This window comes from Taeniopygia guttata, chromosome 1A (assembly GCF_048771995.1).
Source record: "Taeniopygia guttata chromosome 1A, bTaeGut7.mat, whole genome shotgun sequence".
Taxonomy (NCBI): domain Eukaryota; kingdom Metazoa; phylum Chordata; class Aves; order Passeriformes; family Estrildidae; genus Taeniopygia; species Taeniopygia guttata.
Genome location: NC_133025.1, coordinates 68,624,216 through 68,649,527, shown reverse-complemented (window position 1 = coordinate 68,649,527; position 25,312 = coordinate 68,624,216). Strand labels below are relative to the sequence as shown.

The 25,312-nt window shown below is 42.0% G+C and overlaps 1 protein-coding gene across 9 annotated transcripts in view; it reads right to left on the bottom strand.

Annotated features, from left to right (window-relative positions):
* Window positions 1-1,053: 1,053 nt before the first annotated feature.
* MICAL3 (microtubule associated monooxygenase, calponin and LIM domain containing 3) overlaps window positions 1,054-25,312 on the bottom strand; it is a 172,873-nt gene continuing 148,614 nt past the window's right edge. For 7 of the 9 annotated variants that reach the window (XM_072923833.1, XM_072923834.1, XM_030263613.4 and 4 more), the window contains 6 exons: window positions 23,690-23,797; window positions 22,881-22,974; window positions 9,453-9,518; window positions 7,090-7,189; window positions 6,071-6,144; window positions 1,054-5,986 (listed from right to left, as the gene is read on the bottom strand). In XM_072923833.1, the coding sequence (XP_072779934.1) occupies window positions 5,802-5,986; window positions 6,071-6,144; window positions 7,090-7,189; window positions 9,453-9,518; window positions 22,881-22,974; window positions 23,690-23,797 (627 nt within the window). In that variant the 3' untranslated portion in view covers window positions 1,054-5,801. Of the gene's footprint in view, window positions 5,987-6,070; window positions 6,145-7,089; window positions 7,190-9,452; window positions 9,519-18,033; window positions 18,085-22,880; window positions 22,975-23,689; window positions 23,798-25,312 lie in introns of all 9 variants that reach the window. The other 2 variants (XM_041713711.2, XM_041713710.2) reach the window with 2 other exon arrangements.

The following is a 25,312-nucleotide window of genomic DNA, read 5'->3' as shown; positions in this document are numbered from 1 at the left end:
AGCTAGGAACAGATAAAGCTATTCCTAGACCTGTTGTTCCATCCACAGCTTGTAAACCAGCAGAATGTCTTTGTTCCTAATTGGGATTTAGAACTAACAAATTTGCAGTGTAACTTAAAAAAGCCATGATGATGTGTTGGAAGACTATGGATGCGAGCCAACCTCCTGTGTCCCAGAATCCAGCAGTCACTTTCCAGACATTCATTTTTCTTCTGGCATCAGTGAGAAATCCTCATGGACTGGCCTTTTGACAGCAGAAAGATTCCCCATCCCTGGATAACCACAGCTTTCTCCCACTACCATTTTTATTCCCACTACTATGGGGGAGTGAAAGACCAAAAGAATAGGAAGAATTGTAAGGTTTAAAACGTACTCAATGACCTGCTGCCCTACTGAGCTGCACAAGTGAGGCAGCGAGAGCTGTCATTCCTGCCACCTGCAGCACAGCCTGCTGGCCCAGCCTCCAGGCAAGGGGAAATCCGAGGCGTCACTCGCCCCGGCCAGCAGTAATAGGTTTTCTTTTATCACACCACCATAGGAACACCAGGGTTTATCCTTTGTTTTTGGAAATGGTTGAGTGGGCAAGAAAATGAAACACTTTGTTTGGGATTTCCCCGGCTGGGATTTCCCCCACCATCCTGTGTGAAACTTCAGCTTCTTGAAAAGAAAAAAACAAAAAAAAAGAAAAAAAAAATTACTGAATGCTGCTACACCAGCATCAGATGTTCAGGCTAGTGCTGCAGGCTGAGCAAGTGAGCTTCAGATAGAAAAATGAAATCCTAGTTTCTACAACCCAATTTATATTACCTTCATCCCTTCTTGGCTATTTTTAGTAACTTCTCTTCACTCAGAATCTGAAGAAACAATGTAGACTATGCACATGTACTGGGGATGTATTGTTGATTTCTTTGCATCAGATTATTCAGAGTGGCTGAGAATGAGCCAGCAAAAAATTGAAGCCAGACACTTTAACACCCAGATTTATCTCAGGTCCTCATCAATCATCAACCAAGGAAGTGACATCAGAGGAAAGAAACAATAGTGCCACCAACAAAAAAGAAAAAATAATTAATGACTTTATTTTTTTTTTTTTTTTAGTTCAGTTGGCCATCTGAGGTGCTAAAATCTCAACACCAATGAAGCAAGTGTGCATAAAAACAAACAATAAAACACAACCAAATAGAAGAAAACAGGCTGGAACAGAGTTGGTTTTGTACAGGTAGGGTATTCGCTTTTCTGTTAACGCTCCATACATGCCAACCGTAAAAGCCTTGAACAATCTGAATATCAGAGTTCAGGTTCACACAAAAGGGCAGATGCCAAAGCAACTCCCTTTGCCTGGACTAGACTTCACATACATGCGCATGCACGCACAGATACAGAGTATTTAAATTACTGCAATGCCATCAGAACATGGCATCCTGCCCTTCACACCTGCTTCCAGTGACATCCTCATCTGCCTGCTACCCTGCCTAGTACCTGCCAGGCAGGAACACACAGGCAGGGTAGCAGGCTTGGACAATCCAAAAGCAGGAGCTTTTGGAAAGCTTCCCATCTCTGTTACTTTGCAAAGGTCAACAGCCAGCGATCTCTTTCTCTGTGAACTATATACAGGCTGGTTTTTAGTATGCTTTAGAGCTCTCTTCCTTGCAGACAGTGACAACTGAAATTCCCATTGCAGCTTTTCAGTTTGTACACGGGAGATTTTACAATGCAACACCTCTCTCAATCCACTGGTGTGTGGTGTAAACACTTAATGGAAAACTCATTTGAGAAGAATGTTAACCAAACAAGGTGTAGCTGCTGACAAAAGGGAACTGCCGGCTGCTCTAGATCATGCTGTCTAGACCACTTAGAATACTTCATAACGTTCAGGATTAGGATGTATAAAAATATTAAAACCCACCAGAGTGCACACAAATGTGGTGACTAGCTCTATGCAAGCACCGTGTTCTAACAGAGGCCTAGGCATTGCACAAAACTCAGATTCTTGACCATGGGGATAGCCCAAGGACCCACTGGTGCCTTTACATACAAACAAATATTTACAGAAAATGCAGAGACAGAGAGAGAAGGACAGACTTTTAAAACTTGCGGTTCGCTCTAAAATATGTTCAGCAATGCAGTTTATAACATGCCCTAGTGAGACCAGGGGGTATTGGTTAACTGAAAGAAGGAATATGTCTGAAAGTTGGAGCTGAAATGTCTTGTCACCTCCCCACACATTAGTTCTCTGAAGCTTGGAATTTTACAGCCAGTTGTGACTTTTAATGAGAATGTGGTTAAAAGGAACAGAACAGTTAAAAAAAAAATGGTACTATGAAAACAGCAGATTAGTTGTTCTGGCAGTCCTCACTCCCCCACCTCCATTTACCTCCTGGGCACCTTCTTCCAGGAGCTGGTGTTGCCCTCCCTTCCCCGCAGGGGGCTGAAGGGTTTGCCCCATCCTCAGTGTGCCCGTTTGGAAACCAACACGGCTCAGGTTCCAAGCTCGGCTCTCTTCCCACCTGCTGCTGGGATGAAGCGGCCAGCCCCGGGTCAGGGCCACGTCACCTGGGGACAGCCACCCTCGTGTGCCCACGTCTCAGGAGCTGAGGGTCCCTTGGTTCTCCTCACATGTGGGATGGACACACGTCACTGAACGTGCATGGCTGAGCGTGCGCTGCGGGCAGCGCGAAGAGCTAGAACATCCTGCTCGGATTCGGATACAAATAAGGAATCTTGTGCTCACAAGAACCTTCTTCAGCTTTAAAAATACAAAATTTGAATTAAAAATATTCAGAGAGTAAAAAAACCCACTGTCTGATATGCAAGTCATATTCTTAAAGTGCAACTGAACAGCAAATAACAAGTTGTGCCTTTTACAACCATTTTGATATAAAAAGGCCTTTTAACATTCCCTTTTGTGTATTTTAAATCAATTTGTGTGTGCGATGTTAGCTCTTTGTTTTCATTCTTGCTGCTGGAGGCCTTCAGCACAACCCAAAGAGTTTAGGGTTAGAATATGTGGGTTTTCTGTGCAATAAGGTATTACACCCGGAAGCGATCTCACTCTTCAGCATTGCAAAGATCTGGCCAATGTCCCTCAGCATGAAAGGGAAAAGAAACCATCTGGTGTTTCTTCTTCAGGACTTTGTTCTACAGCTCACATTCAATGACCTTTTGTTACAAGATAGATGTGGTCCATATACCCAGTGCACTATAAAATGGACTGAGGCCAATTCTCTGCACAAGACAATTCACAGTAAACTTTCTTTCTTCCCTCTTCCTGCCCTCCAGCTTCCAGTGGCCCTCAAATGCAGACTGTGTGAATTACCATTGCCAGTCTGGCTCGAGCAGCAGGCCCTGCAGCAGCAAATGGGAAGGAATTCTGTTCATTAGCCATCCTGATGGTAAAGCCAACACTCTGGGATGCTGGAATGGCAGGTGCCTTTGCTAGACACGCACAGTTGTGAAGTAGCACTGCAGCTGCCTGTCTGTCTGCTTGGTTTCACGAGTATCTGGATTTAAATTTTAATGCCTTAGCATAAAACACTAGGTGGAATAAAGGGAGTACACTTTGGGTGGAAAACACGGGTTTCCACAGTTAGCAACCAGCACTGCTCAGTGTCCTCATGGACACTCCTACCCATTGTCCCTCAGCATGGGACATTCTCCCAAGTCAGAGGTGAATTCAAATCATAGACCTTGGCTTATAGGAGACCCCTCTGAAGGAGGAAAAGAGCCAAGAGCAAGAAACCATGCAAACTTCTGTGTTGGGGCGAAGGACTGAAGGATGTTCAGCCCTGTTGGGGTGCCTCGCACCGGCAGTGTCAGCTCCAGCTGGAAGAGTCAGTAGGCTGTACAGATGTGCTTGGGAATGGGACACGTTCTCAAAGATGTCAGAAAGCAGCCTTGGTACTTCTTTAACAGGAAAAGAACACAGTCAGCATCCCAAGGAAGGAAACCCTCTGGACACATCATGTGAAGGATGGGACGCATCCCCAGTGCATGGTGCTGTTTCAGCTCTGCAGGATAGGTGAAGGACACAGTTTACCCAGGGAGTCTGTCCCACAGGGAGTGGGGCTGAGCTGCTCAGTGCACATCCTGCTCACTGGTTATCCTGTGGTTACACTCAGGACCCTCCTGGCTGAAAAGCAGCAGATTCACTAGCTGGGCCAAAAGGAGCTTCTTCCAACAGGTGCAGCAGGAAATATGCTATTTTTGTTCTCGTGGAAATCCCTTGAACTATATCAGGACTGTGAGGATCTCCTCTTTCAGTGAGGAGGAGATATATGGGATAGTTCTACCTCACAGTTTTGGCTTTCTTTTTATAAAAATGTAAAATTTAAATAAATATAGGTTTGTTAGTCCGAAAGAGAGAATGTGGGATGTGGAAGAAAAGGATGCTAAGAACACAAATAGATTCTTAAACTCCATGAGTGCACAGGATTTTTTTCAAACAGGAAAACTCCTAGGGCAGGATGCATTCATGGGTACATAAAGGCTGCCCTTGCTGTGAAGCAGGGACCAATCTGCAGTAGTGTCTTTCTCTAACAGAGTTAAAACACTCCCTCCACAATCAAATATGTGTAACAATCAAATTATTATTAAGAACACTAATAAATAGCCACAGGTAACAACGTCCAGTAATTTTGAAGTGGAAGTTGTAGGATGCAGCAGGCACACACACCCATCACTCATCCATTTTTTTCCTAAAAGATACAAAAATGAATCTTCTTTCAAGTATTAAAAAAATAAGTTAATTGACATAAAAGGGTCAAAGTGACTGAGGGCCCAGGCAGGTCTTAAGCTTTGTTTCCAATGTGCAAAAACAAAATACAGAGGAAGAAAAAATAAAAACACTGAAAAGTCTTAATGGTTGTTCGGTCACTTAAGGGCTTCTCCCTTTTAGGGGGCCTAATAACCAGGGAATGCTGCCTGGGAACACCCCTGCCCCAGCACACACTTACCACTGTCCCACAGCAGTATTTTCCAGTGTCAAAACAGTCACAATAAAAACTGAACAAGGAAGCCCACCAGCCTCTGAGCTGTGGCCATGAAGACTAAGGCCAGCAGTAGCTGCCTCTCCAGTGTGTAGCAAAGCAGATAGGCATCTTCCCTCTCTCTTCTGCTCCCCCTTTGTTCCCCACAAGAAGATTTAGGAGGCTAAGGTAGGGAAAGAGTCCACTGATGCCCACTTCTCTCCAAAAACCAAGAGGCAGAGAGTTCCATCACGCATAGCAGTGTCTTCTCTGTCTTGTATTTCTTCATATCCATGCATAAGGATCAACTGCAGGTTTCTTTGGTGGGGAGGAAGACTAAAGCAAAGAAGGTGTTGCCCTGGGCTTCTGGAGCTCTCTTGGATAGCTGGCTCCACTGCTACAGGCTGCTGTGGTTTTTCAGGAAAGGTTGCCATTTCCCTCCCTTTTATTAGAACCGGTGTAGTAAAAATGGGAAAGGAATGGACTGCCTTAAATCCAGTGCAGTTAAGGGTGCTTCTTCCCTTAACCTCCTTCCCCACACATGGATTATTCCCCCCTCCCTCCTACCACACATGAAATATGGTCCATCATACAGGACCTCAAGGAGACTCCACAGTCTCAACTCACTTCTTCAACTTTGCTTGCAGACATGTAAAACTTAAGCTTCTGGAACCAACACACTTATCAAAAGGCTTCTGAGTGCTTCAAACCAAATCCCTGCATGCTGTTGGACCCTTCAGAGGTTTCTCCTTCAACATCTTCCTATCCATGTAATTCTGGCAAACTCAGGGTAGGCCAACTGGACAACACAGACCAGCAGAGATAAATGTGTTAAGCTCAGGACCAGTTCAAGCTAAAACCTTTGGAAAGCATGACTGCCTCCAGGTCCTTGTCTTCTTCTTTTTCTCGAAGCCGCTGCTCCTCAAGGAGAGCCACAAGGGAATCTCTCTGCTCCACTACTTCAAGCATTTCGTTCAGGATCCTCTTCTCCTCCGAGAGCTCCTCATCTGTCTTCAGATGATCTACAGAGATATAAAGAACTATCAGCATACACAAGGCTAGAAATATACACACACAACCCATGAAATATTCCCTTTTCCTCTCACCTTCTACTGCCATCCTCTCACGGAGTTCCTGCTGCAGTCGACTCTGCCTGTCTTCCAGTTCTAGCTCCCGAGCACTAAAAGGAAAAGAGCAGAAATCCAAGTCCCAGATGTAGTAAAATACTGCTTACATTGCTTCATATTCATTCTCAGTTTCTGCTCCCTCTCTAGATATCTGCTGTGCATTTTACCAATCTCATTTGGAGCAACTCTTCAATAACTTAAGACAAATAACTGTATTTTCAAAAGATTTAATTGCACTTTTAGCATTGCACGTTCTTTGCCTTCAGCTAGGAAGTGCAATGATGAAAGTGGAGTAAACTAAATATAGAGCAGAGTCAAAGAGCAAATAAATCTGCAATGCCTTTACATATCCCCTGCTACTTCCCAGCCTAAAAATCAAAGTTACTTATTAACAAATTACTTATTACTTAAGGACATTGTCAGGCTATTGCAAACACTGCCTTGGGAATTTTCTGCCACTAAGGCCAGCAGCTTCCCCATTGCTGAAGTGAGCTGACACACCTCAAAATGAATTTCAGTGAATTTGCACCGTGGGAACAGAAAACCCCCCCGTTTTCATGAACAGGAAAACACCCTTACCATCTGAGCCCACATGAGAGGCATTGGGGTCCTCCTTATAAGCAGAAAGGAGGGCCACATGGCAAGGTGGCTGAATTAAATGCTTTTGTCTATGCTTAGAAGACAACTTTACCAAAACCAAAAAGGAGTCCCACATTATTTCTGCATAGCTCAAAAACACCTGCACAAACAGGATGTGTTTTATACAAGAACAGCACAAGAAGGGCTCACAAAACTGTACTTCTTCATGTTCACAAATAATTGGAACTTTCATCCCTTACCACTATTATTCTTTCTTCTACCACTCCTCTGAAATGTACTTGGGATTCCTATCTCAGCCTAAGAGGCTGCTGACCTTCTGGCTTAACAGGGAAGACAATACTGACAGATCTTCCACTACTATTTATGACAAAATCCCCATTTTTTCCACATTCACTCACAATATCATCAGTTCAGACTCGTAGCGAACCAAGGCATTCTTCTCCTGCACCAGCTTGAACCACTCCTGCATCAGCTTGGGGTCATCCTTCTTACCCATGCCTGCCAAGAAAGAAACCTGGTAAATTTTCAGGTAATGCCCTGCAATCTTTACAAGCCCAAACTGCAAAAACAACAACGGGGCAAAATGTGCAAAGAAAGCCGAGCAAGATGCTGCCAGAGCACTCCCAAGCCGGGTCCGTTCAGTTTGCCTACAGCACTCAGTTGAGTGGAAGTCACCTACAAAAGAATTCTCTTCCCTTTGGAGCCTACTTTTCTTTTTCCCCCTGATATTCTTGTGATTACTTGTTTCTTCCTCACTCTCGCTGCAGAAAGCCCCAGTTTCTATGAGTATTTAACTTTTCCTTTCATTAGGAGAATGTTATAGATGCTCATGCCAGCTACTTAAACATAGGCTCATCAGAAAAGGATTAAATTGCTACTCCATGTTTTACCTTTGTTTTCTTCAATTGCATGTCCTCAAGTTTTTCTTTTACTAGCCAAAAGTAACATCTTGTTTCTTCTTTTTCCTACAGTTAAATAAATCTTTTCTGACTGCTCTTCCTAGCCACACAAATCTATTAATCCTGAAGATCCCCGTGCACAGTGAACACAGAAACTAATTCTACTGTACTGCATACCAGGGCTAGAAAGAAAAGGAACCCCCAGACACATTTGCTAATATGAAAGAAGAATAAAGAAAACTTGGGCCTTGACCACCTAGTACAGAACTCATTGCTTGTCCTTTAATTTTAGAACAAACTCCTAAACTAACTCAATAGTCCACTGATGAGTCTTGTGTCTGTAAGGAGTCATGTGGAATAAATGCAGAATGCTGTTCCCAAAGCCTTCTGTTGATATTTAGCAAACACAAGAGCTTACCAAGGAAGCTCCTCCTGGCAAGCTCTTGGTCTGGGCCACTTATTCCACACTGAACCACCTGCATCTGAATGTTGTGATTTACATCAGACCCCAGTGGCAATATTCCTGCCCATGTGGGAGTGGAAGCAGGAGCAAGGCCTCAAATGGAGCTCACCAGCGCTTCTGGATTGCTGCCTCCCATCAGCTTGCACTGCACATGACCTAGGCATCCCAAGGTAACTAACATCCCTGTCTCTGCTTATTGTTATGGATATGTACTCTACAACAAGAACAAAAGCTCTCAAACAGTCCATCTAATGCTAAAATAATCGAGCAGCAAGCTTACTATTCAAACTCCGTGACACAGACACATCACAAATACCACATTAATGGCTACTTAATTCAGACCTGCCTCATCCTCGGTATGTCAGAGAAGAGCTGTCCTGCAGTTACACAAGGGAGAGCCTACAACTCCTAGTAAGCCTTTGGAAACGTGTCATACCAGGCTGGGTTGTACCACCCCAAGAGCCCCAGGCTCCGTGGACTTTATACCAGTGTGTTGCTCAGTTCCAAGCATTCCTTTCTGACCATCTCTGCACAATATGCCCACGTGGCGACAGGAGAGGGAGACTGTACATGCAGATGTCCAGTGCTGTGGCGCCATGGAAACACTGGGAAGTCTCCCCTTCCTTTCCGATGCCAGGATGTATAGAAAATAAATGCCTCTAAGAAAAAGCCAAAAGTGCTACCGACCTATGAAATACGTAAGTATTTTTAAACAGCCAATGAGTAGAGGAATAATGGGAGGACTGGAAAGGGAGCACTGACAACTGATGTGAGGGAGCACTATGGAAAGCAGATAAGTGGTTAGCAAAATTACACCATGAACACACATAAAACAACCCCTTCCCCATGCCTTGGCAATGGAAACTCTACAGCAAACTCCATTTGGGATAGTTAAAGAATGCACTCGGCAAGACAGATGAGGGAAAACTAGTCTAACTTGAGTTCTGATGGTTTTTAAAGTTCATGGATGTTTTTCAAATTAGTCCTTATAAAGACACAGTATTCCTTTAATCCCTAGATGCTAATTAAGAGGCTGTATTTAAGGAAACAGATTGTCATCCCTTACCCCACCTTCCAAACATCTTTCAGGAGGAATAGAGTAATTGAAGCCACCAAATGAAAATAGAAACTTTTGAGTGTGACACTTCTGGTCTCACAGCTGCTGCCCATTGTCCCTCCCAGTCACTGCACCTTCTCTTGCACAGCTGGGACTAGCAAAAGGGATACTGTACCTTTAATAGTTTGCCACAGGCTCAGAGAAGCTGGTTACCAGGTAGCCACACACAAGGCTGGTTTGGGGACACAGCAAGAAAAGGGCTGGGGGCCCTGTGGTCACTAGTGCTGCTATGACAACCCAGCTGTGGGCAGGAAGGACACGGGGTGTGTGAGGTTACGTTACCTTCATGGGCACAGCAAGGGCAGAAGGAGAGAGGTCTACGACGTGGTGTCCCGGCATTGGGCTCAACTTCAATAGGACCCAACGAGGAAGAGGAAGAGGCAGGAGAGGAAGAGGAAGTTGGAAGTGGAACGGAAGAGGAGGAAAGGGGTGAAATAAAAGACAAGCAAAGGACAAAAAGCATAAGAGTGAGAAAGAAAGGAAACACAAGAAGAAAAAGAAAAGAAAAAATACAAGAAATGGAGAAGCAGAAACAAGGGATACAGTCTACAGATGAATAATGTCCCTAATAAGCACAGATAACAGATAAGAGGTAGACTGAGGTACTGGCGAACTCTTACTGAGCTGTACAAATACCAGGCAGGAGGTTACTGTTACTGCACTTTTCCTAATGTACAGTTTTCAGGTGCAAGGTCTTTAACCAAAAGGTTTGCGACCCAAATGTCAGGATGAGCAGAGACATGTATTTAACTTCTGCTGATAAATGTCAGATTTCAAGCAGGATTACAGTAAGTCTTGCCTGCATGCATAAGACACCAGCTGTAAGCAGCCACCCTACCTTAAGCTCTATCAGGACCATGCTCTTATCACCGTGGCAGCATCCACTGATGGTAAAAGTGTCCTTTGTATTGGAATAGAATGTCTTCAGACAGGGAACACCACAGGGAGAATGTGATTACCATGGAACCAGCCTGCCAGTATCTGCTGTGTCAAGTATGGCAAGTACACACGTACCCCACCGGATTGTTGTGCTTCGGGGGGAAAGGTTTTTACACAGATAAAGTGATTCACATCAGGGGCTGTGGGGGGCAGCCACTGACTGAGGACTCTGCAGAGTTAAACCAGTAAATTTAAAGCTCTCCCTTGGCGTTCTCATTCCACAAAGCATTTTAAAGCTTACAAGTCCTGTTAGCAACAGTGACTTACTGAATCTTTATCATCTTTTCCATCAGCCAGCATTTCTCATCTCTCAAAAGGTTCAGCTTCTTTAACACCAAGAATTTGCTTTTCAGAGATACTTAGCATTATAGAGATAAACAGCAGGCAGTAACCAATATCACTAATAGTTACAGGAGAACACGCACCAGGGAGATGATGAACTCTGAAATGTCAGAGCTACCAGAAAGGAACACTTACTGGGCTCAGGGCACAACTGCATTTTTAAAGAGGAGGCATTTCTGTGTTGGGAAGAGGCATAAACTCCACAACGACAGTATGGTAAGAATAACAGTCATTTTGGAGAAGTCAGCAGAGTTTGATGTTTGTGGTTCACAGAAAGCTCTACAAAATTACAGTACCAGTGAGCTGGGAAGGCTTTAGAAGGGACCATCACAGAACTAGACCAGCACATGGATGACACACTGGAGCAAGAGGGAGAGCACACCAGCTTCATTCAAAGCCTGTGACTGAGCAGCACAGCTCTCTCAGAAGAAGAAACCTCTGTACTGGAAGCAGGAAGGGGCAACATCAGGAGAGGTGCCACAGCTGGCCATAGGACAGTGACAAATAAAGCATCATACCAACAACAGTTGAGAAAGTACCAGAACATTAATTACACTGTTCTGAATTTTCCAACTTCTTCATTTAAAATACAAAAATACTAAGGCTTTTTTCCTACAACTGCCATTTCACAGATCAGGTTACAAAAGCAAAAACAAACAAGAAAAACCCCAAGCCACAAAGGTATGGTGAAAAACATGCTTCCACACAAAGCAGAGCATTTAGTGCATGATACTTGTTAAGTATTTTTTATTTCTCATCCTATCTTATTCAAAATTACAACTTTAAACTAAAAGCTTTAATACTGTAACTTGCTCTAACCACTGTTTTGTGGGTGGTCAGGGAGATGGAGATTTAACTGTATGGAAAAATCCACTTCTCTCGGGGCTTGAGATTTCATTCAGAACTGGGTGCTGGGGGGATTTGATACATTTCAAGCCATGGACATAGAGACTTGGTGAGGAACTTCCAGTTTTCTGTATTTGAGCTGAAAAGAAATACCCAGTATGTGAAAATGTCATTCATCTCATTGTGAAATGGCCACACACTGCTAGCTTTTGTCATCAGTAAACAAGTGGTATGATACTAGAAGAGGATCCCATCTTTGGTCTCCAGTAAAAAGCCCCAGGGATCACACAGCACCTGACTAACATGGAGCTCACTCCCCACAACTGTACTTTCCTCCCCTGCTCTTAGTTATCTTCCCACTCTTGCCTAAAGAAAATTTGTCCTTGAATCAAGTTACAAAGTCCATGGTATCTACACTAGTACTGCTACTAGAAAAGTCAACATGTTTTTTCAGTAAGATAATAAACATAACCTTTGCAATTAAGATCCTTTCCAGCTACTCTAGATGTAAATTACAGTTAATTACATTGGTGAATACAGGTTATGATCACTGCAATTACTTTGGAAACACTTTCTGTCCAAAGCAGGATGATTAGCAAGGCTTTAGAAAGTCTTCCTTATGTATTGGAGGTTTTTAACAGCAAGAACAAAGTGCAACCTGAAAACTTATTTCCCAAGTTCTCTAAAGCTTATTTTATAGCTTCTTGCACCAAAAGCCACTAATAATCCAACAGTAAATATTATTACTATTAATAATATTATTGCATTGTTTAGAGAAGAGAAATCATCACCTTCCAGTCTCATTAAATTTTAAATAGGATCATCACTGCAAGACAATTTTTCTGGATGTGGAGCCAGGGCCAGATAGGGAAAACCCCATTTGTTGTGCAAATTAAAAAAAACCTCAACAAACCTAACCTCCCTTTCTGTTTAAGTCTTCTTCACCACCAAAAATATACTGACACAGGTATTCACCCACAACATGGAAAGAGTTCTGGCAGCAGCAACACCTGCTGAAGCAGTTTGTTTGGAAGGAGCTGAGGGGCAAGACAAGAACCATTTCTGTGACCATTCCCTTCTTAGGTTCCTCCTGTGCTGCCAGCAAACAAGGTGTGGCTATAGCCTCTGGACAGAAAATTACCATTTTTTTCACCAGGAAGATAAAGCTGCCAACAGACTATGTTAGTCACGAGTTGTTCCCTTTCAGTGCCAAAAGTCAACTCTTCTTTTGTGTCAAGCCTTATAAAGCAGTCCCAGCTGCTGTAAGCCAGAGCATGGTTTGGAGGCAGGAGCTGCAGTTTATTAAGAAAAGGAGTTCCTGAGCACACTGAACAGTCTCGAGAGGCAGAAGCTCTGCCTGGCACACCAGACACATCCCATCAATAAAGTGATTGGAATTACTTTGCTTCTGTGCAAAAAAGCCACAAGAATGAGCTTGTTTGTCACAGTACTCATGAGAGATTGCAGACTTAGCTACAGTGGTGGGAACCAAGAGCCAGGTCAAGAACAAATACCATAGCTGCAATGTCTCTTCAAAACAAGGACCAGAAATTGTATAGCCACTATGTTCATTTTCTCTGCACATTGTTCTTTATTACAGAAGCTACATTGGACTCTTGCATTCTTTTCTAATATTTATTTACCTGTTGATTAAAGAGCAATTCTTCAGACTGGTTTTGTCCTTTTCCTCTCTTAGCTCCAGAATACTTCTTCACAATCAGAAGCCCAGTGGTCAAAATGATCAATCAGGATGAAGAAAGCACCACACAGAGTTTGAGGTGGCAGACCCCATTATCCCCAGGTTACAGCTCACACTTGATCCCTTTCAGTATTTACCCCTGTTTTTTGATATGAGAGGGTGATGATTTCTGAGAGGTGGTGAGTCATTGCAAGTTACATTTCCTTGAAAAGATATACCACAGACCAAGTGGGATCACATCCTTTGCAAGCTTTGTATCCAAAGACTTTGATTTCTATATTGTTGACTAATCACAGTGGTTTGGAAAACAAAAACACTGGACAGGAAATCCACCTCTGGGGCCAACCTCAGTTCTGTGGTACTTGCATTCCCAAGTTAAAAACATGAAATTTGGCAACTTGTTCTGCTAACAAACCTCATCCCTTTATTTATCAGGAATACTGAAAGCTCTGATTTTAAATCGGTGCTTAAAATATGGATCAGTCCAAAGGAGATCAGTAAGTCAAATGGCACTGATCATAGTAAATGTCCTCTTTCCACCCTTAAAAAAAATCAGGTTAAGATCAGAAAGCCAAGTACTGGAAAAAAAAAAAGCATTCTAACTTTACTATTTGGTGAAGTTGTTCAACAGCAGTGCTGTTAAAAACCAGGGATACAGAAAGCCAACTCTTGGAGAACAGCATCCACAGAACTGCAGGTTGAGGCAAGGACTTTGACAGATATCCCACAAGCACATCACAGTTTAGTGACTCTGGGTCAAACTCAATATCCTCTAAAGTACAATCACTAGAAGAAACCTGGGGAAAACTCACAGAGAACCAGATTGTCATGCACATTGAACCACTTTTATTTGTCCAGTAAAAGGGGGTGGGGGAAATGCAGGGAAGGGAAGGGAAAAAAAGGGAAAGCAGTGGTTGGAGCAGAACACACACACAGATGACTCCAGAGAAGTCTTCTGCTTCTACTAGACCTTGAGGCACTTCAGAATGCACTCAGAATGAATGCAGTCCTGCACTGACCCTATCTCCCAAGACTGTTGTTTCTGTGTGCAGAAAGAAGCAGGTAAATGGCAATTGCCTAACAAGTACTGGTACTTAACAAGTTCTGCTTATCAAGTGCTCTTTCCTGCTCAAAATTTACAGCAAAGAAAACAAGTTACCAATTCACTTCGGTGTCAAAAACGGCTGCAGACTGCAAAAACAATGTTTATCTTACAACTCCATTCCCCTTCCAAAAGAGCTGTGTTTGCCAATCATAAGAAATAGGACTGATCCCACTTGAATATATCAGACTCCAGCCTAGCAGAATTAGACCTGCAAGACTTTAAAGGACATAGTAAGCTCAAATGTTTTAAATAAGTTAAAAAAAAAAAGGTGAACTTGTTGAAGAGTGTGCTTTAAATAGAGTACAAAGATTTTTTAAAAACCCAAACAATTGCACTTTCCCTGCCCTGTTTACCTGATGTTCATAAGGCTCTTGTCAAGAAGGGAGAATATGTGTCTGAAATCAACACTATCAAATGTACCAGTTCTCTTCCCTACATCCTTCTTGCCTCTCTTGGCATATGCCAGCCAAGAAAAAAGCAAGATAGGAGTGTGTGCCTGTTTATTTAATGATTTCCTGCTGGGTGCAAGGAAAAGGAAGCTGCTCACTTGAAGGCAGAGGAAACCATGGAACTTTCCAGAGGCAAACAAGGAACTACTGGGTTAGGGGGAATTGAGGCTGGGACTAAGGAAGCAAGGTGACTAATGGAGAACAGACAAAAGAGAGGGAAAAAAGGGTAAGGGATGAAAGGAGAAGGCAGATTTGAGAAGAAGATAGGACCTAAAATTTACAGACAAATAATGCTGAGCAGAGCCCAAATATTTTGGAAGAAGTCCAAAGGCTGGGATTCAGACTGTGGAGACTGTCAGTGGGAAGACGAGACTAGGAGTAGCTAGTGGAGAGAACTAGGATGGCTGAAGTGTAGAATGCTAGGATTTCTTTGTCAAGAAGGCAGGATTAAAATTAAATGTCTGAGAATAAAAACGGAAGTGGAGTAAGTAGTTCTGGATGAAATAAAACAGGATCAGGACAAGGACTGTCTCAAAAGAGGGAACAAAAGGACAAAGAGTATATATCCACCAGACCAATGCATCCTTCCACTGTCTGGCTCAGAATCCATATTTTCAAGTCTCACTATTCCACGGCTGCCAACAAACACCTATAAAATCCACTGATTGTGTCCCATTTCCTCTCCATAAGGATCTACCCAGAAGATGACAACCTAGTGTTGCTACCAATTATTCCATAAGGACACGAGTCAGCTCTCTGTGGTGGATCTGAAGGTTACAAATCTGTTGATATATCAATACAATATAAAGTCTTAATTTCAGTTGACTTTGCAACCTTTGTAATGTTCTTTTAACCACACCACACATACAATATACACACAGGAATAATTACTCAGAATTGAAATGTGACCATCTGTAGCGTGAAATGAAACATCTGCGTTACAGCAACGGTACAAAACATTTCAGAACAGGAAGAGAGGATTATGACATCTGAGCTGAGCAACAGAACTAGTTAAGATAGCAATGTGTAATCCTACACACTGGAAGTTGACCAGGATGTCAGAAGTTACCACTCCCCTTGCAGAAGTTGTTGTGCAATCTGTAACAACTAAATATTACCAGTTTACAGATAACTTTCCAAAGTGCTTTGCAATTTTTGTTAATATTCTATAATTTTGTTAATATTCTATTGACTAGAGCCATGCCTCAGAGACATGGGTTATCGATAGAATAATTAACTGTGCAACATCCAAGCTGCCTGCAGGGCTCAGCAGGACCCCCAGGGATTTTAATGGCTCTCTACCCAGGTGCAGCATCCTGCACAGACATGTTAATCTCGAAGCTGAGCTCTGTATCTGCCACTGTCTGACAAGTATCACCAGAGCAATGTATCCCTCCTGGCAAAAGTGTTCTGGCAGCCCCAAAAGCAAATATAGAGCAAATTACATGGAGGCAACAAAATAATACTACAAAGGCACATACTCCAGGATATACTGGCTCATTGCATTTAAAGGGATACTGCCCAATATAGTTTCTTTAAAATTTGTTTTGAAAAGAGTGTTTTTGAGATGAGCAGAAATTTGATAGAGTTTTAAGATGTATCAACCATTTTTAAAATAACCGTGAATATTGCCTCTGACTGTTGAAAGCCCAAGTGACTGAGTCACCATATAAATAGAAGCAGCCTGTTCAAAAATGACCACTCTGAGATGACTGAGCTCAGAGAAACGGAAAAGCAAACACGCAAAGAGATAAACAGTAAATTCCATTTCCAATTAAGATTTTCCGCAGCATAATGATTTTTTTTTAACTGACAGTGTCCCTTTAAGTGAAGATTATTTTGCTTTTCTTAAAGCCACTATTAGTGATTTTGATGGGATCGCTGTCTCTAAAGAGGCATTAGGAGCAGAGGCAGGAGGAGGGAGAGGTGTAGTGGAAATAGCATTAAGTAGGGATAAGGGTTTGTTAAAGTGTGATTCAGCATCAACCCTTTTACAGCTCCTACTCTATGCATGTTATGAGCATGGGCCAGCCCTGGTGGATAAAACCAGGAAGAGGATTTCAGAGTCTCTCTGCAGGAGATAGCCCAGGAAAGAATGCCAGAGGGACTGAACAGTGAATGAAGCACAGGGCTAGCAGAGGACTGTCACATCAAAATTAGCACAGGGATAGATCTAAGGAAGAAAGTCTTCCACTCTGAAACTTGCACTTGGGTGGATATTCTGAACTCAGGTGGGTGTTCTTCAATAAAAGTCTATTGTGCCATGAGTGATTCACAACAGATAGGTACAGGTAGATACTATGTGGAACAGCCTCCCTGGAGCAGGAGAAAAAATGGCTGTTAAAAACCTGGGCAAGATTATATTTGAAGGATTAAATATAGAACACAATGAAATCAAGGAAGACTTCCAGAGATGTGTCTTGGATCAGGCCTAGAGTGTGTGGACCTTTCCTATTGCAGAGTTGGTCTGCAACGCAGCCCCTCAAAAAAACACAGCTTAGATCAAGCAACTTTCTACTCTGAAAGATAAACTAAATGAGACTCTCAGATAACAAGGCAACTGAGCAGAGTTTGCTTTCTATTGAATCTGCTGACAGACAGATGTGTTCATAAGAATAGATTTTGGGTGGTTAAACTAGCAAAGGAAATTTTAATTTTCAAGATAGGCAAAGGCTAATCAAATGTCATTTGCAAACCCAAAAGTTTATCACATACTAAGGGACTCAGGAAGTAACATTAATTAAAGCAAGGGCAAAACCATGGTATAGTGATGACCAGATTCTTAAGTGAAAATGAGAACTAAACACTGTAATGTGTGTTTAGCACTAAATGGGGTATTAAAGCAATAGCATAGCAAGAAGCTTAATAGCTCTGTAATGATGCAAACTGGATTCCAGCAAAAAATGACTGGAACAGCAGAATCTTTTCTAACCTTATAGTTAAGACAAAACAAGAAAGAATACATATGTGCCATCTGCAAGTGTTTTCAAAGTCCCTTGAGGGAGCATTTTTGTTTTGTAAGATCAACAACACACTCTGGCTTTTTTTAGAAGGAAAAAAGCCTCACAAGGGCAAGACAGAGGCAACAGCATGACTAATCCTTGCAAGTGCTGTTTGCTCTGCTGTCCTAAAGTCTTAAAACACTTTCCTAAAGAAAACTTCAGTGATAGAGCTGGACAAAGGAGAAGCAAAAAACCAGAACGACCTTCCACTGCTAGCAGGGAAGGCAGCTGGAGTGAAAACCGTAAGCAAATTTATAAAAAATCAGGACTGGGAAAAAGAGAAGAGGGAGCCTTACACATGTTTTGTGGAACATGCCAGGATCTCCTGTTCCTGAGCTGGAAAAGGGGTTCTGCAATCATCAGTCATATGCAAGGGCTGTTTCTTCTTGTTTGTGAGGCAAGGATGGGAGAAGTAGGTGAAGGGAGGGTGGGGAGAGGTGTCAGCAGGGTTAGTGTCAGCAGGAGGTTCAGCCATACATACCACCCAGATGCAAGTCGATGAGGTCACTGTAATAAGACTCTCCCCAATAGTCTACAACAAGGAATTGGTGAAGACAGAGTTATTGAGTCAGACACCCACCCTAGCCCCATACAATCAAAGCAATATATGAGAAAGACACAGAAACAAGAGACAGGCAGCTACACATGTGGGCACACACACATATATAAATACAAACACTATATGTCTCTTTTTCTCTGTATATATATATATGTACACACACAAATATATCACAAACATATATATTGGGAAGAGGAAGAGAAAATTTCCAGCAGGCAGGCGAGGACTTCCAAGGGGAAAAATCAAGAAGTTTACAAGAGACACTTCATCTATTAGTGTTTGCAGCAATACCTGTCACTGATGTCTCTCCTGTTCTTGCTGAGAAAAGCAGAATTAATCCTGTTGCTTTGGAGCTGAGCAATGTGTCAGAAGGAAACAGTGTAATTTCTTAGGACAGCTGCAAGGGTTGATTTCTTGGAGGTGAGTGAGTGGAGGATGGTGTATGGCACACAGGTGGGAGGCACTGACTGAGTGCCAACACGAATGGCAAACACTCAGGTGCAGGAAGATGGGATTGTGTGCTCCTGCTGATGCAGTCTCTGTGCCAGGGAAGAACTGCCCAGCGGTTTTCAGGACAGAAATGTGCATTTCCACAGCTGCTAGAGACAGGTGCACCACGAGTCTAGCACTGTGGAGCATTTCATTGGAAGGAGACAGATGGAAGTACTATGAGCAATATTTCTCACTGCATATGATTCATTTGATGTAAAGAGGTGGCTCTTAAACTTTTCAGTATTGATCTGACAGTAAATGTTTTCTAAGTTCTTAAAAATTACTATCGAGGTTTATGCTAGAGAGAATAAAAGAAAGGTCTTGGAAATCTCTGATTTGACATATTTTTAAATTAATGATTGACAAAAAAATTCGCAGAGGAAATCTAAGTCATTAGCATGTCCAAACAGGCGAATGCACTATAATGCAAAGTATTGTTGCATGAGTAATATTAAATTACGTTAATTAACTCATTCAAGGTGTCCCTTGGGACACCACAGAAAACTAAGAAAATTCTTCACTGAGGTCCTGCTTTACCACTGTAGTGAAATACTATGATGCAATCAATAGGAAGGGAGTGAGGGGGGAGGAAAACAAGGGATGACAGTAGCTCAGACTACCTGTGTCTGCCAGACCTCCCCTGAAACAGAGCTTACACTGCCACTTGAAATAGAGCTTACCCTCCTAATCATTCATTCTTGCTACGAATGCAGCTGTCAAAGGCTGAGATTTTCAAAGACAATCAGAGAGAAGACATTAAGGCAATTAAGTAATCATAGGTTGTGAAATTTTCTGGATCAGAAACTAAATGTTAGATTGAGCATTCAGCTTCTGAAAGAATAAAAGACCAACTGTGCCATGCCTGAGGCTGAGTTAATTGAAAAAAAGAAGAGACAAAGAGGTAGCCAAGAAGGCACAATTATTTTGTCAGAATTAAAGTTGATGGCAACCTCCAAAATGTTTCTGAGTTTCATTAGCTGAAGAGCAAGTATCACCCTATAAATATTCCACCTTGACAAATAGCAGTTAATTTGTGAAATTCCTGGGAAGAATATTGAGCTGCCTGTATCTATTGCTAAGATCAAAAGCTGTAATATCTCAGGAAAACAGCAGGCCATCACTGTGAAAAACTGATTAACAATCTTCTCAGTATAAGTTACTTGCCAACAACATATTAAGGATGATGCAAAATGGATAGAAAGTAGAAACAAAATTATTGTAAGTAAATAAATTTTTATCTATAGAACTGGTTTATCTTCTTACCAGTTGAACTGAAAAATACTGTTTTCAAAAAATGGAAAGTGGTCCAGATGTGAGATTTGAGGAATTAAAGTTAGTGGAAGACCTCTACAAAAGAAAAATTTGCAATTCTTTACAGACAGAAAAGATGATAAGAAGCAATATATTAGAAGATGATAAAACTACTTAGAGAAGTAGTTCAGAGGGTCTTGTCTTCTTCTATAATAGAAGAAGAAAATAATAATTGCAAGTTACAGGATTCTGTTTCTTCTGTCTGGATTTTTAAGTAGTAAGCAACTACTATTAACATTACCCAAAACTTCATATTTAAGTCCTGATCAATAAGTGCTTTTTTTCTTTCCCTGCATGGAAGGAACCTGAAAATCCCACTCATTACAGAGCCTAATACATTGTCCTGGAACAGTTAATACTGGCTGCTGCCTATGGAAGAGCCATTATTTTGGTGCTGTACTGCAATCCTTCTCTATTTATGTGGACAAAGTAAGTGCACAGCAGACACACCTCCCAAGCTCCCCCATTTTTTTCTCCTTGTACAACCTTTTAAAGAGATTTCTTTTTTTAGAAGGCAACACCACTTTACACACTGCCTTGCCCTTTTTGAACTTTTGTTTTCATGGTTTCCTTAAGGGCAGGACTGATTAGAGACAAGAGCATGACTCCACACCTTTACACAGCAGTCCTGGCTAAAAGTGGTGGTCACTGTTAGGTCACAATGCAGACGACAGAAAAATGATACTTTCCTTTTGAATAATTGGTGGATATTGCAGGCAAAAATAAACTCTGTGGAATGTGATACCACAGATCTGAAAAAGAAGGAATTCAGTTATTTTTATTGCAAACATGTAAAACGCCTGGAAAAGAAGCAGCTGAGAGGAAATCTTACTGCTCTCTACAACTTTCTGAAAGGAGGCTGTAGCCAGCTGGGGGTGGTCTCTTCTCCCAGGTAACACAAGAGGAAATGGCCACAAGTTGTCCCAGGGGAGGTTTAGATTTGATATTAGGATACATTTCTTCATGGAGAGGTTTGTCAAGCCCTGGAACAAGTTGCCCAGGGCAGTGGTGGAGTCCGCACCCTGGAGGTATTTAAAGGATGTGCAGATGTGGAATTAAACCACATGGTTTAATAGTGGGCTTGGCAGAGCTGGGTTAATTGTTGAACTCATGATCTTAAAGGTCTTTTCCAACCTAGATGATTCTATGGCCATGCAAGAGGACCTAGAGAGGTGAAACAGGGAATTGGTTTATGATCTTGTGTTTTTAGCCAACACAGATTAGAACATGCTGATTTTTCCCACCCCAACAGAATGTGTTTCTGGCTAATCCCCTGAAATAGGGGGAAGAATTTAGGATGGTGAAGTCTTTATGTCAGAGTTAAGCTTCTGCAAAAATAACATATGACCTGTTGATAGAAATATTTTGCAAGAGCATACCCTAGGAGACTTCCTGAAGAAAAGAAATCCCTTCTGCAAAGCAGGACCCACAATTTCATAGTTATTCTAGGAAATCCACAAATACACAAGCTCATCTAAGACTGCTTCCATTTGGGAGAGCTGGGAGTGAGAAGCTATTTATCCAAATTCTGCAGTCTCCTATGTAAAATTTTAATTCTTACTCTTGGTCATATTCTGTCCTCTCTGAACCTGTTTTAGGCATTCTGTGATTCTTCAGTGAGAAAACTCTATAATGAATAATATTCTCTCAGCTGCTACGACTTCCGACTTGTGCTGGCAATGTCTTACATGAAAGTCATTCAGCAGCTCAATAATCAAGATTATTTGGACTTCCAGATGAAAAGAAGCAAAATGAAAAGAACCATTAGAAACAATGGAGCTGGGTTTACTAAGTGCAGTAACTGGCAGGCCAGAGAACAGAATGGGGCTGCTCTGGAACACACAGCATAAGGAAGGAGGCAGTCTTGCAAAGACAGCCATTTGCACAAGCCTATATTTTTGATCCCACAAATGAATAAAAACAGCCTGATCATAAACATATTGAAGTCCTCAAGACTGTTCTTCACACTTGTAGTACCTATTTGCTTTGCTGAGCACTCCGTCCAGCTTCTTTGGCACACCCTTATGGAGCACCAGACATCCCAAATTCTGGCTGAGCAGTCACTGGCAGGAAATCACAACAGACTTTTTCTCTGGTGCAACCTCACTGTTCAAGCTCCATCTTCAAAGGCATAGATGTGGCTCTTCAAGCAACAAGCAAGCATCTTCCAAACATCTGTTCCACTGTTGCCATTTCTGAACTCTGACCCTTGTGATCAGGTACATAATCCTGGCCTCGTCAGGTATATACACATTGCATTTGCCTGTTGGATATTTGACTCCTTGCAAATTGGGGATTTTTTTTTCCAAATCATCATACTACTATCAGCATTATCTGAACCAGGTACTCCTCCACTGTTATGCTTGCCAGATTAGATGATACTCATTTAGTTTAATTTCAAGTACACACAACATTTGTTTTAACAGCTTGACATGGATACCTTTCAGTACACATGTGCATTTCTGTTCTGCACAACTTTGTCAGAAGTAGCCAGTGTGCTGGGCTGTGCAGTGAGGAAGATGTTCTGTGATGGTCCCTTGTAAGGACACTACCTTGATAATCCAACACCATAGAGAAAGCACACACCATTCCACAATTATTTCCTTGACATACAAACAGGGTTGTCTTACTGTGACAACTCTGTGTGCATGGCAGCTGCGAAACCCCTGCAATTTTCTAGCTGTAGGATCCAGCAGAAACAGCCATTAGTAGTAGCTGCAGAATTACCTCCTACACCTCAGGCCAAGGTAAATGACCTAAGTCTCTACCAACAGGGAGTCCCAGAATTAGAAGAAACACAGGAAAAACGAGGCCTCAAAAAGATAGAAGAGGAAGAAGGGATTCACATTGGCATCAGTCTCTAGGCTATAACGGTCCAATTGCCTCTAAAATCCAAACAGCTATGGATTACTGCACAAGCACTTGGTAAGAAAACATGGAAAACCAAACCAAGCTGGGATGGATACCTGCTTCTCCTCGAAGGGCCTTCTCCACAGCAACTCCTCTCTCCTCGAGTTGCCTCTGCTTCTCTTCCACTTGCTCCAACTGCCGCTGGATAATCTGTTCAGAGAAGAATGGAGCAGAACCTCATCAAAGCAATTCTCCTGCTCTGTCTGCAGCACACATCCAGCACTAAGAGACTTCAGTAGTCAGATTTGCCTTTTCAAAACCAAGTATTTGTATTCAACAACACCCTGCTTCAACCACAAGCATCACAGATTCTGGTGACAATATCATCCCCACCCAGTTGTATCTTAACTCTTAAATTTGCAAACACTTTGATATTAATTTATTTGCCACAACTCCTGTCACCTTCCTGAACACTGAACTGAAAGATGATGCTACTCACTCAGCTGAGCCCCTGTCTTAAGTTTTTGATGAATCCTATCACTTGTAGATGCTGTTAGCAGTTTTCCTGCAGACTCTATAGTAATTAAAGGTTAATTTGCTAACGCATCACCCACCAACATAACCTAGCAAAGCAATGATAGGTGCAGCTCCATCAGGCATCATCTGAGTATCACTGTTCCATTCAGTGCATGATGGTTGCTAGAAACGTGTTATGGGCATTATTTTTCTCATTGTAAAACTCTCATGATGGGTTTCAGCCATCCTTCACTTGTCTGTGGAATGACATGAAATTTGAAAGAGGGAGCAGGAGCACTCATGTAGAAAGAGAGGATGCTGTTCTGATACACTCAGAGGAATGTCAGGATCAGGGTGCTTTCACACAGAGTTGCCTGTGTGCCATGACAAGAGGCTTGTGAGACGCTACCTGAGCTCTGTGTAACCTCTTTAGCTCCTCTTGCTTGGCTTGTCTGCGGGCAGCTTTCTGTACTCGCCGCGTCAGCTTGGCGTTCAGCTCCTCTTCTGTGTAGGCCCTCTGAAGGAAGGAAAAACAGCAGCAGATCTTATTTACATGCTCAGGGATACGGGGGCAGGGATGACCATTTCCTCTTCCAAAAATCTCTGAAGGGAGGTGTTCTGTCTTTGCCATGGCTGTGTCAAAAGTCAAGCTTCTGTAGGCAAAGGTGTTCACAGTGCAGTGAGCAACAATTTCAGGATCAAATCAGGAGTGAAGAAGCATTTAAGCCAGCTGCAAAGCTGTGATTTTATATGACATCCCACCCCTTCCTTCCACAGCTATATGAAACCTCTCCCAAAGATAAAACCAGGTTTTATTCTGAGTAATTTTCATTTCTCAATAAATTTAGCCAAATGGATTTAGATAAATCAATGAGTACCATGTAGAGGGTTCATCTTGATAGGGGACCCCTTGATTTCATTTTAAAATTGATTTCATGGTAAAAGGCTTGTCTATATGACCAATTACAGCAGTGTAAGCTAAGAAATTACTATAGACTAATGTATACTATTGCACCACCAGAAGCCATCCAAAAGGGGGAAAAGCTATGTTTATAGAAATAGAAGGGTATTTCCTCCTTTTTCCTGTCAGTGAAACTAGTTTAAGAATATGTCTTTCTAACATTACTGAAATTTGGTTTAGGATCTTACCAGACACACTAGTTGGATATATCGTAACCTAGAAAGGCTTTCTTTTTTCTTTCCCTCAAAGAGATTTGAGTGTCAAAAAAAATTGACAACTGCACTAAGTAAACTACAGTGAAGAAAAAGCCTCTTTTCTCATGTACATGTATGTAAGCTTTGAGGGGCTGCTGTAAACATGTGTCTTCCACTTCTGGAAAGAGATCTCCTCCATGGACCAGTCCAAGAAGAGAATGTTATGTCAGACCACCCTGAAATTTGCTTGATCTAGTTGTTGTGCTGCCACATTGGTCAGTCTACCTCTGTTGATGGTTCTCAGTGAACAGAGTTTAAGGTAGGATCACAGCTTAATTTAAAATCCCTCAGGTAGGTCATTGGCAAGCACCACTATTAAAGCTTCAAAAAGCTCACAATTTACTCTTTCTTTTTTGAAAACACATATCCACAATGGTACTCAAATTAGAAGGTAAGGAGACAGAGCACATGACCTTTCTATTCCATGTAACACTGTTGTGACTGCAAAAAAGAAAATAAAAATTTCAGAAAGCAGCAATTTCTGCCTTGATTTTAGCTTGATACAGAATTTCACTAAGATTTGAGCCAACTTAACAATTTTGAAAGCTGCTGATTGAAGTGTGATGATTCATTTGAACTCACATTCAAAGTATTAAAAAAAAAAGAATATGCAAACATATTTAAGTGCCTTGAAAACCAATTTGTTCTGAAGCTCACAGATCATCCACATCACTGTACAGTGGTGCACTGATAAAGGCATGCATTCCAACCAGACATTTCGGAGCTTAACGCATTTTTGGGAGACATCCTCTGCAAAGAATTTGCTGCCCATGTCTGCTAACATCTCAGGCATGCACAGTCAGTGTTGATGTTAGTG